This window comes from Poromitra crassiceps, assembly GCF_964638095.1.
Source record: "Poromitra crassiceps genome assembly, chromosome: 13".
NCBI lineage: Eukaryota > Metazoa > Chordata > Actinopteri > Beryciformes > Melamphaidae > Poromitra > Poromitra crassiceps.
In genome coordinates this window covers 5,211,478-5,223,733 of record NC_139644.1, presented here as the reverse complement: position 1 = coordinate 5,223,733, position 12,256 = coordinate 5,211,478, and the positions used below count along the sequence as shown (strand labels likewise).

The window sequence follows — 12,256 nt, the reverse complement described above, 5'->3', positions numbered from 1 at the left end:
GTAGGCAGGCTGGGTATCGCCCCGACAATGGACCCCAGCTCAGCAGGCTGGAGCAACGGCGGGCAGATGGAACAGGCCCGGGCGCGATGGCGGCGAGGGTCGAGGCGGAGAACGTCCACACGGCCACAGGTAACAGGCGGGCGGAGGGCGGCCAACAAGCAGGCAGCAGGCAGACAGAGGACGGCAAGCAGGTAGGGATCCGGCAATCTGGCGGGGACCGTCGGCAACACCAGCGTAGATCGGAGTCACTTAAAAACACAGAGCAGGCACACTCAGCAACGGGTTGTGCCTATGACACGCCACACACTCACTGAGGAATAGGTCAGACCGTCCCTTTGTTGCGGGATTAGCGAGCGTTGTGTATGGGTGTCGGGTCGTCTTGTAGAGCAGCACAGCAGTCTCAGCGCAGCAGTAGATCGGCGTCGATCTGGTCCGGCCGGCTCCTCACGTTCACTAAGAGACACAGAGCAGGAGCACTCAATAACACAGTTGCGTCCAAGACACGCCACACACTCCCTGAGAATAGGTCAGACCGTCCCTTTGTGGCGGGCTTAGCGAGCGTTGTGTGTGGGTTTCGTCCCGATACGGCCAGCTCCTCCAGTCTGCTCTCCCCGTCGTCCCTTTCTTCCTGGGTTCTGTCTTCCCGTGGATGGTCGGCGTCCTCCTTATAAGGGCAGGCTGATCACTCGCTTCCCGGGGCAGAGGGCGGATCACCTGAGAATCAAGTCAGCGAGAGAATACAGTGCCCCCCTGGACAATAATATACACCACACACCAAACAAATGTTTCTGGCTGCAGGAGCCCAATCTCAGAGTCATAAACCACAGTTCCACTCGCGACACAAACACTGCAGCAACATGTCCACACAGATAGAAGTTAGACTGTGCTGTCTGCTGTGTGTACAGCTGATTTAATGAGACACAAAAAAGTGCTAATGAACAGTATTACTACGATTTTAACTAGGCTACTGTTGATGCGTGGAGCAGCCATCTTGGATTCTTGAGGTCGGGGCTGCTGAGGCTCCTCTGAGTTTGGCAGAGAAAATCCGAGCACTCGTGACGTCGCCGTCGATGCTCATGACCTTTGAACTGTCACATTCCCATTTCCCAGTTTTAATGGACGGCCCATATCAGCCTATTGTTTTATGCAATGGCAAGATGCAGTGAAGAAGTATAACGTTGCAGTTAAGTTGCTTATTTTTGTTTAATTTTGTGCAACATGCCGTGCAGAACATATAGCAAAGGGACAGAGGAGGAGCCGTCGCTGATGATGATGACTTTGGAGGTCGGAGAGCAATTGGATTGCTATTAATTTTCACCAACATCAACATCAAACCGTTTTGAACCATTTTATTTTAGGTATTTTACATCATTTTACAGGGGAATCAAAAAGCACTGGGCGACTTGCAAGTAGTGATGTGTTTGCTGGACATTAATAGCCTGTTCTATCAATGACTATGCAGTTAGTTGTTGCTGAAGCTATAACGTCATCAAAGAATTTGTTCATAACCCTGATGTCAACAGATGCAAAACAAGCATTAAATCAACAAGCACGAGATGGCAGAGGGCAGCATGTCAAATCAAAGGTTATGAGATCCTACTTCATAGTTGAACTTGCAATTGCAAACCGTACAGTGAGTTATTTACACATGAATAGACATGAATGTGTATTTTTCTTGTCACTCTAAATTTCATCACTTTGTTTCCTCCAATTAATTACTTTTTCATTTCAAATGTCACTCTTGGTGTTACAGTGAATTAAGGTTAACTGTAAATGCGTATTGACCCTATTTATCAACGTCTATATCACCCTTGATCGATTCTCATTAATCTTTTATAATTTTTTTGAAAATTATTACGTGCACTCATGGGCGGAGTTAATGGGGCACCAGGGGGGCCAGGCCCCCCCAGTAATAACAAGATAAATACAAATTATTATTATTTTGCTCAACATTGTAAATCTCCATCTCACTGTCTGGCTGAATATGATCATACAATTTATATCCACTTGGACAAGCATCACAGGTATCTCTTTGCTAAAGCTGTGACAGGGGGGCCTCTGACAGGGCCTTGCTGCAGCCGCCCCCTCCCTCTGGAATGTCCTCCCCAGTCACAACTGACAGGCTAAAACTCATTGTCTTTCATACTCATTATGTCATCTTTCCAAAAAAGCCCTTTTCACTGTTGCTTTTGACCTATAATCTTTTTCTCTCTCTCTCTCATCTATTTTAATATTTTCTCTCTTTATTAAAGTTGTTTTATCCTGTATTTGTAAAGGGTCTTTGAGCACAGTCAAAAGCAACAGTGAAGTGCTATATAATATACATTACATTACTAAACATACAACAATGAGTATTAATGTTCTGTAACTCATGTTCTAATATTTCTTATATTTCCATTCTTATACTTATTAAACAATAATTAGAGAGAGACCATGATGATGCCAGCCTTAAAATGAGATATTCCTCTAAATCTGGCTTCAAACGGCCCAAATTTCAAATGTAGAACGGCCAAAAAAAAATCACTGGTGCGCTCCTGCAGAAGTGGCCCCGCCCACAAAGCTAAAAGTCAAAGGGTTAGGGCACTGTCGTAGTAGCGGCAGCCTTATAAACCATAGACCACCAGACTATAAAAACATATCAACACAGTATGTGTTGATATGCGTCTTTCATGTGCGCAGTGGATGGAGGACTGCGGTGGAGGTGCTGGCCGGCCAAACGGAAGGGCGGTGGTACAGAGAAGTCGCAAAGTAGACCCAGTCCCCCGTACAACCATATAGCAGCTTATGCCAAGGTTTGCTTATTCATTATGTCAGCGTTTCTCAACCACTCCGCGAGCGCCCTCTACTGGGCCGTGACATATTTTCAAGTTGAAGTTCACATCCAGACATCCAGACAACTACGTAGGTACCAGCCCCGTTATTATGCTAGTGTAACAGTGTGCATAAATAACATATTTTATAGTTCAATTCATGTTTAATTTGGGACCAGCAACCATCATTTCTATTTAATTTTATGTTCTAATGAAAGTGCTTACCAGAAATCCTATGTTGTGTTTTGCTATATACACGCAGTGCATTGTGGGTCACTCACAGAGAATGGCTTCCTTCTGTGGGTGAGTTTGGTCCCCCGTGCTCTCAGCTTTAAATTGCTATATAAATGTGATTTGCATCATCATATTATGTGTAGAAGCAGTCAGAATCAACAATTGACATTATCCTGTACTTCCAATGCAACTCGTTTACAGTTGAACTGCTACGTTTATGTTTACTGACTGGAAGTAGTCATGTAGCGTTCTGGGCTAACGTAAGAGGCTAATTAGCGTTAGCTCTGAGAGCCGTTCTTGATAGTGTTTAACTTGCCTTTCACAGTAGCTGGAGCAGAGAGATCAACCCACTATGCCTGCTGATTGTGGTTGTTGTGTGTCCCACGTACCCTTTCAGGTATGTTTGTGTTAAAGAGTGTTAAAGATATTCCTTTTGTGAAGGCTAGTCAGATATTCACGTTGCGTGCCTGCTATTTTTAGTAACCACCAGCAGGAGGCAGTGAAGCTAAAAATATATTATCCTTTGTATAAACAAGGCCAGGTCGAAATCTGGCATAGGGCCGGTGTGCTCAGTAAAGTGCAGAACTCTGCCAAGGTGGATTGAGTCATTTGTGTTCAGTCTAAAATTTTGGCCCCTTGAAACCAGATTAGAGGACCATTTACATTAAGATTAGACTGTTTTTCAGTCTTAACCATCAATTTGCTGAGTGAGTGGCACTGCTTTTGCCCAGATGTAGCCATATAGGTAAAACACTAATATTTTCTGACTCACCTCCACCACCACCTGCTGATGTCTATATTATTAAACCATCTCATTCTCTTTAACAGTCCAACATAAAATCTATCAAATAAAATTAAAGCAAGAGCTTGTCCTCAAATAAAATGAATATAGTGCAATTCAAAATAAAATAGTAGAATAAATTAAATTCAAGTCACTTTAGGAGGAATACCAAAAACCGAGTCAACTGAGTTTAGCAGCAGTCCAACATAAAATCATCATCTTACAGTGCAATGGTGTGCAATTTTCAGTAACAGTGCTCTTAATTTTGGAGAAAGACAAAATGCTCCATGTAAGATGGTCACACACTGGACTGTACACACATCATCCAGACACAAGACTGTTAGTAGCATCCACACCATCCACACCCAACATGGGTCCATGTGAAAGGAGGGGGATGCCCACTGGAATCGACTGGAATGAGGCACGCGACCTGTTTGGAAGAGTGTGCTGACGTCAAATGACGCTCTGCTGATGGGTAATGTGGCTAATATGTTAGCGGCTAACTGTTACTTGTCGTTACTTTACATGGCAGTAAAACGCCACCGAATGACCAAATTGATTTAACTTTTAACCATTCAGATTTCCACTTTCCATACGGACCGCCAGCATTGGTTAGTTTCTAACGTGACTATATTTATAATGTTTATAACGTGCTCCAGCTTCCGGTTTATACTATCAGTCTACAGCCAGGGGTTGGAGCTATTGCGCAACACCGCAAACCGGTCGGAGTACGTTATAAACGTTATGGTGACGCGAGAAAAGTAGTGTGGAGCTGCAGCGTCCTCCGTGTCCGTGCAGTACTACACAAATAAAAAGCTCAGCTGATGTAGATGCAGCCAATTGTGCTCTGGAACTTTTTGCCATTTTTCGCCATAAATGTTCGTAAAGTGGCACTTATTGAAACCTACTACCCTGCTTGTAGGCATCAAAAGTCATCAGAAATTAATTTAGTGATGAAATAAAACTTTAAATTGTAAAAAACTTTCCGGAGCTTATGGCGTCTTCTCTGCTGCGTTGTGCCTCTGCTTATGCCGAAATGCATGCTGGGAGTGTGGAAAGACATTTAGAACCTGAATCCGTGCTCAAATCTGGGCGACAGAGTCGAATGTAGGGGCCCTGCTGTGCATGCACACCGGCCCCAAAAAAATGTAAAAACGGAGCATTTAGATTTAGGACACAGGGACCTGTATATCTTGTCATGATTATATGTCTATGTTATAAGAATGTATTGTATCTCATTGTATCTCATTTAAATGTAATGTCTCATGTTAAAAGCTGCTTATAGGTCATTCCAAGTATATCTAATGATTTTGCAAACAGAAGTCAAAACAGTTTTGGTTACAAGTAATATACAATATATGTATTGTGATATTGACACCATTACATGATAGATATGAAAGATCTGTACAGTTAAAAGATTTATTTTATTTCATCAATGTTCTTTTATTTTATATACAGTAAAATGAATGTACCACTATACGATCACTGAAAGTAAAAGTAGCACACAGAGAATGGCTTCCTTCTGTGGTAGCTGGAGCAGAGAGACCAATACCCACCATGCCATGCTGATTGTGGTTGTTGTGTGTCCCACCCTTTCAGAGAATAAACCACAAATGCTCCATCCTTCCGACTCCTGTGAAATACTTCAGCAGAGGCAGATACCATAGGTCACACTAGCTTGCTGGGAAGTGCAGGTAATGGCTCGAAATTACCTGCACGTTTTTGACAAAGCTAATAATAGGTAAAAATTGGGCTCATTAGAATCACAAGAGCCATGTCAGCCACATCAAAGCCCCGTCAAAATAAATGCATCATTTCATTGACCAGTTATGTTTGAATATCACCACGCAGCTGACAGTGGCATTACACATATAGCCCAGTTTATTTTGTATATTTTGTCATGTTATGTTCGCTCTCTCTCTCTCTCTCTCTCTCTCTCTCTCTCTCTCTCAGATCCTCAGATTTTTTTTTTTACAATCAGAAATGTGGGCCTTAAGTTACAAAAGGTTGAGAACCAGGGCTGCTCTGGCTCTGTGATTTCTCTATAGGAGCCAGAAAACCTCTTGACAGACTGAAAGCTGGTTGGATTGTGACAGGACCTCTAACTTCTAAGAACAAACGGCTTTACAGGTGACGGCTTTACCTTTTCATGTCTCCAGGATTGCTTGATTGATGCATGTCAGACGTATTCTAGGTGTGATTGATCGGTGCAGTACGTCCAGCCACAGATAGGCGGACAGCAGAGCAGCTGTGCTGTCACAGATAAGAGACGCGGGGTCAAACACACTGTTCCTGATGTCTGAGGAAGATGACACATCCGTTTCAAAATGTCACACATGGCTTAAAGGCACGTACGTCCTGTGGAATATTGATGCAGATCCTGAGTCAGTATTTACAGCTGCACATTCACACCCTGCATTGTGCTGGTTTAGCATCATCTAATATAGTCTATATCTCTATCATGATTTAAAGTGAAATGAAAAATGGCTTTTGTAATTTATTTTATATTTGATCAATTATGCCAAAGAAATGGGGGGGGGGGGGTCTCAAACCATTAATTTTACTTCCTGGAAAATGGAAAAAACGTTGGTAACTTCATCATGTACCAGGAACCAATAAAATATCCCAGATCTTTTCCTTGCCTTGCTCTAGCTGATCTCCCATTGGTTTGCACTTTTGAATGATCCATCCGCCACAATATCCTGTTTCAACAGGAAAATACATCATCACAAACAAGACTATCTCAAAATGTGCTTTCACTGTGACTTTAAGGGCTTAACTTAAAGTTGCATACAGCAAATTGCATACTGCTGTGTACAGTGTCATTTTTTTCCACTCACAATTCCTAATGCCCTCTCCAGTATATTTGTCATTTGTAACTATTTACTATTTTACTAAAATAGTTTTTTTTTAGTTTTGGTCTGAGTGAAATGTTCTATGGTCTCTCCTGATTCTAAATATAGCTGAATTGCTTGGTTTGCAAGTAAAACCATTTTTATTCGCCTTTTACGAAATGTCTATGGAAAAATAAATGATGGATGAAATCCCTTGGAACGCGGGAAGAGGGTGTGACTTTGGCACTCTACACAATTCCAGTGAATCCCAGAGGAAATCTCCAAGTCCAAGTGCACAGCTTGTTTATTAAAAGTGTGTTACTTAAGTGTAAAACATTCTGCTACAAACGCTGCTTTTATTGGAGGGGGACAGTTGTTTATTGCTCAGGGACGTGCCTTTGGGTCGGCTTGATGTCACGCTGATTTGTGTCCCCCTACAGTTTAATAGTGCCGAGTGTTTCTTCACCCTTCTTTGTACTTGCAAAACGTAGCCACAGCAGCTGCAGGTAGATAATAAACGTTCTGTTCGATGTCTCCACTTGAGCAAACAAAGTACGGTGTCAGGTGTCAGCCCAGTGTCAGGCCAAAGCGTGTCATAGACGTCACGTGTGGGTGTGTCATGTTTGTTTGGCCTCGGTCCAGCGTTTCTCGAAGGCCAAGCACCTACCTGTCGGGATGCTACGAAGTGGCAAACTTTGAACAACTACGTCCCAAAGGTTAGCTACTGTGCTTATAGGACATGGCGAGAACAGTTTTTCGCAAATATCTCGGAAATAAAGCGTCGTAGAGAAAAATTTACGAGCTACCAAAAATCACTAGTTGGGAAATTCAACAAGCTTTCCAATGGCGCCACCCCTGAGTCTGTACGTCCTTCCGTTCGCGAGATATAAGCGTTTTACGATTTCGCCCGAAATAGGATATTATAAGGTACACAGGATGTTAAAGGATATTCTAGGACAGGGGTTCCCAAACTTTTCCGTCCAAGTACCATACGTACCAAACCACATTTCCCAGGGACCACTTCCACTCCGTATCAGTGGCGTAGCCAGACTTGGCACTTTGGGTGTGCCACAGAAAGAGAGGGTGTGCCAGGGGGCGGACCATTTGGTGGCTGCCGCAAGGCAGCCGCCCAAAAAAATTTGGGCCTTTTCAAACCAGATTTAGAGGGGAAATGGCGACATCTAGTGGACAAAAAAAATCACTACATAGCCTTTTAAGATAGGACCATGACATCAGTGTTTGCTCTTTTCGCACTCATTATTAGCAGATAGAAGCAGTCAATTAAATTGTATTTTTTGGCAACATGTAAAACTACTACAAACAGTGAGAATACAGTATATCTCTTTGGAGGCTCTCTCTCTCTCCATTTATTTTAAAGACCGGTGCAAACAGCACACACAACATCAACATTATCTGCAGTTCAAAACATTTCACAGTATAAAAGAAAGTGCTAGAATAAGAATAGATGCATTTCTTCAGGGTTTCTTTAACACAAAAACATTTCCCACAGACCAACCATTTAAATGGTTTATCTCCTGTATGGACTATCATGTGTTTCTTCAAGTTTTGTTTATAACAAAAATGTTCACCACAGGCTGAGCATTTCAATAGTTTCCCTCCTGTGTGGACTATGTGTTCTTTCAAGGTTCTTTCACACCCAAAACAGAGTGCACAATTAAATGGCTTAACTCCTGTGTGGACTCTCATGTGTCTTCTCAAGTCTAGTTTATGACCAAAACTGTTATCACAGACTGAGCATGTAAATGGCTTCTCTCCTGTGTGGATGATGTACTGTAAACCTCTTCAGGGTTTGTTTATGACCAAAACATTTCCCAGTATAAAAGAAAGTGCTAGAAGAATAGATGACAAAAAGGCCCGTCTCTACAACACAGTGCACATATGCACATATACATATGCACATATGCACATCCACAAAAAGATATCGATGCCTGAAAACATAGCACAACACAGTATATTACAAAGTGCGTTTTAGTTCCTCATTGAAACAGTGCATTCACTTAACAAGGCCCCGGTTTCTACAACACACATGCATCTGCACACAAATCCATACTGTCAGGTCTCAAAACATAACAGTGTAGGCTATAGAAAAATGTATGTTTTAGTCAGTACAGTACAGTACAGTGCATTCACTTAACAAGGTCAGTCTCTACAACACAGACTCATCTGCACCTCCAAATATATAACAATAATGGCTTGCTTAAAACACAACCATATAAAAAAGTGCTTTACTCAGTCAGTGTACATTGCATTATTTAGATTATTTGCATTGTAATCAGTGCAATCGCTATTTGCATATGCTTATCAACAGAGGATAACCCCAAATTATTTAGGCTAACCTTGGGATACAGCGGCCTACCTGTACAAGTTCACATTTACAGGCCAAGACGACGTGGCTTTTTTTTGAATAATTCAATTATCTCATTAGACTCCAAAGTTTGAGTGAGATCACTTTCAAAAGCCAGCAATGACAGGCTATTTAATCTTCCTGTGAGCATGGATGCTCTGCTGCTGGTTTTGATCCTGGTGACTGTTGAGAACAGGCGCTCCACTGAACAGCTTGTAACGGGCAATGTAATCAAAACACGAAGTAAACTGTTCATTTTGGGGAATACATCTTTATCACATGAGTCTAAGACTTCAATTAGGGACCGGTAATTGTATCCCGCTTTCACCTTTCGTTTGATCAGTTGCCCAAATACTGTTAGTTCAGGCCCGTCCATTGAAAGTCCATAATGTTTGATTGGAGCCTGTAGTATTTCCATCTGGCAAAATGAATCTGACTCCGGGAGCAGGGCGGCAGCAGCCTTCATTATTCCATAGGAGTCACTCTGGAAACGGTTGTTAAGTTCCATAAGCTGTCTGTCAAGAATTGAAATCCACAACGACTGCAAATCCCCGTCACTCCTAATGGGTGCAGACCTGCCCACTGTCGAGGTCACATGCACATCAGCAAACCTGGAAGGTAATTTCCTATTACGTGTGCCCGCAACGTCCCAGTTCTTCACATAATTTTTCTTCATGATGTCATCTGTAAGCCTGATGATTTTCTCAAATTCCCCATCTGAGTTATTCCTCAAGTTATCAAAAGTTTCTTTGAGGTTCTCAATCATGTGGATGCAGTCAGTCACCAAAGCAGATGGGGACTGAAGGCCTTTTGTTACAAAATCACTGGCACTGAACAGCTTGGAAAAAGCCACAAGGAGAAAGATGAATTTCTTGGTCTGTATTTGTTGCAAGAGAGTCTGCGTCTATTTTGGTCTGACCAGAGCCTTCTGCAAACTCACTCAGTGTTTCTAATATGGCATCATATAAGGTCAAAACCTGACTGACAGACTCAGATTTTGAACTCCATCTAATATCTGTGGAACGCACAAGCTCAACACAGGGTCTGTTGGGATGAAGCTCTTTTTGGATAACTAGAAATTTAGCGTGTCTGTTGGCACCAGTCATAAAATGGTGCAGTGAATTTACAACTTCAAAAAAGGTTGCTACAGTAGGAGACACTTTTGATGCTGTTGAAAGTACAAGATTCAGTCGGTGGGAGTGACAATGTACATACACTGCATGGGGGAAGTTTTTTTTTAGCAGCACTTGCACTCCAGCTTTTCCACCTGACATGACTGATGCCCCATCAAAACTGAACCCCACACACAACTTAGGGTCCAGTTGCAGTGGTTCCAGTATCTCCACAATTTTGGCAGCGATGCCAGATGATGTCATATCCTCTGTTGCAAGAAATCCGACAGCTCTCTCTCTCAGATTGCCATTATGAATATACCTCACACAGACAGCAATCAGTTCCTTCTTTGAGAGGTCTTTGTATTCATCAGCTAAAATTGCATAGTAGGTGTCAGTCTGTGCATGCAATTCAGCTTTGATTTTTCGGAGGAGAACAGATGCTGCAGTTTCCATTAGATCGTTTTGAATGTCAGGACTCAGCATCTTTGCATTTCCTGGAAGCTCATCAAAGCGCTTTTTAATCTCTGGGTCATATGCACAGATCAGTTCAAACAGCTCAAGAAAGTTTCCTCTGTTCATGCTTTCTGTGTCTTCTCTGTGACCACGTAGTGCAATTCCTTGCTTCACACAGAAAAGCACCAGGTCAATCACCACTTTCACATGTGCCCTGTTTCTCTCAATAAGGTCAGAGAATCGCTCCTGTGGGTCTTTTGTTACTTGGTGTATGATGTCGCATCCAGAACTTTTAATCTCCAGGAAAGCCTTGTGCCTGGCCACAGCAGCTATATGGGCTTTACTAGCTTCGTGTTTAACACAACATTTGTTAATATGCCCCCAGTCTTTCAGTCCTGCTTTGTTAAATCTTCCCTCCTTCACATCAGCGCTGAAATGGCGGCAAGGCTGGCAAAATACAGCATCAACTTTAATGCTGTACTCTAGCCAACTGTATTTCTTGTACCATTTAGCTGAAAAACACCTACGTTTTCTAAAGACTGTACTAGTCGGGAAAGAACGCAAATTTGGTTGGCATGCAGGTTCGTCTACTGCAGAGAGATCTGTAGCGTCAGTGTTCTCTGCCTGTGCACAAACCTCCGGTGTGTTTTTGGCTGCGTTCCCCGCTGTTAGCGTCATTGTTTCGGCTACATCATCTTCTTCCTCGTCTGTTTCTCCTCCACTGTACACCACCAATACAGGTGCGGGAACGGGACCGGGTGCATTACAATCCGCACTTGTTGAGGGGGAGGGTGACGACGAGTCATCTTCTTCCTCGTCGTCAATAGGACGTTTCTTGCCTTTGCCGAAAAAGCTTAAAAGCGAGCTTTGTTTCATTTTCTTCTTGATTTTGGCGCTGCTGCTGCTGCTGCTGCTGCTGCTGCCGTGCGTGCATTTGTTTACTTTACGTGGACGACAGCTTAACTAGTTTCCCATCATGCTCCGGGGCACATAGGGCAGCGGACAGTTGGACACAGTGCATGACAGCGTTGACATGTGTTTTGCAGACAAACAAAAAACTTTTTTTACCCCATTTTTTTTGGGTGCGCCAGCGGCCTGTCTGGGTGGCATTTGCACACCCTAGCGCACCCGTGCCTACGCGCCTGCTCCGTATACCCCCCCCCCCTCCCCCCAATAAAATACAATTAGCTGATTTAACCATGTAATAGCAGCAGAAAGGCTAAATGACAATATAAGGCTACTAGCTGGTTCAAAACGGACACACACGGAGACACACACACACACACACACACACACACACACACACACACACACACACACACACACACACACACACACACACACACAGACACACCTGCCAACATTAGGCTGTGAAAAAGAGGACCCCTTTGAAAATGTATTTTTTTCCCTCGCCAAAATTTAGTCTAACTTTGGAGTGTTATTTAGCTTCCTTCCTGACAAACTAGCATGACATGGTTGGTACAAATCCATTCCTTAGGTCTTCTAGTTTCATATAATACCAGAAACTTCACTCTGGCTTTAAAACTGAGCCTGCTGCAGTCTCTGAAAGTAAATGTTCAAAATTGGGATATTTCTCAAATGTAGCGATATTTCTGAAAATCCGTTTTCTGTTTAAAAGAAAATAAAAAATCTCTGGCGGACCA

General features: G+C 42.8%; 1 protein-coding gene across 1 annotated transcript in view; it reads right to left on the bottom strand.

Annotated features, from left to right (window-relative positions):
• Positions 1-400: 400 nt before the first annotated feature.
• LOC310787887 (high-affinity choline transporter 1-like) overlaps positions 401-12,256 on the bottom strand; it is a gene marked incomplete at both ends in the record, with an annotated part of 35,325 nt that continues 23,469 nt past the window's right edge. Inside the window, one exon of the mRNA XM_083649342.1 lies at positions 401-453. Coding sequence (XP_083505468.1) covers positions 401-453 — 53 coding nt within the window. The remainder of the gene's footprint in view (positions 454-12,256) is intronic.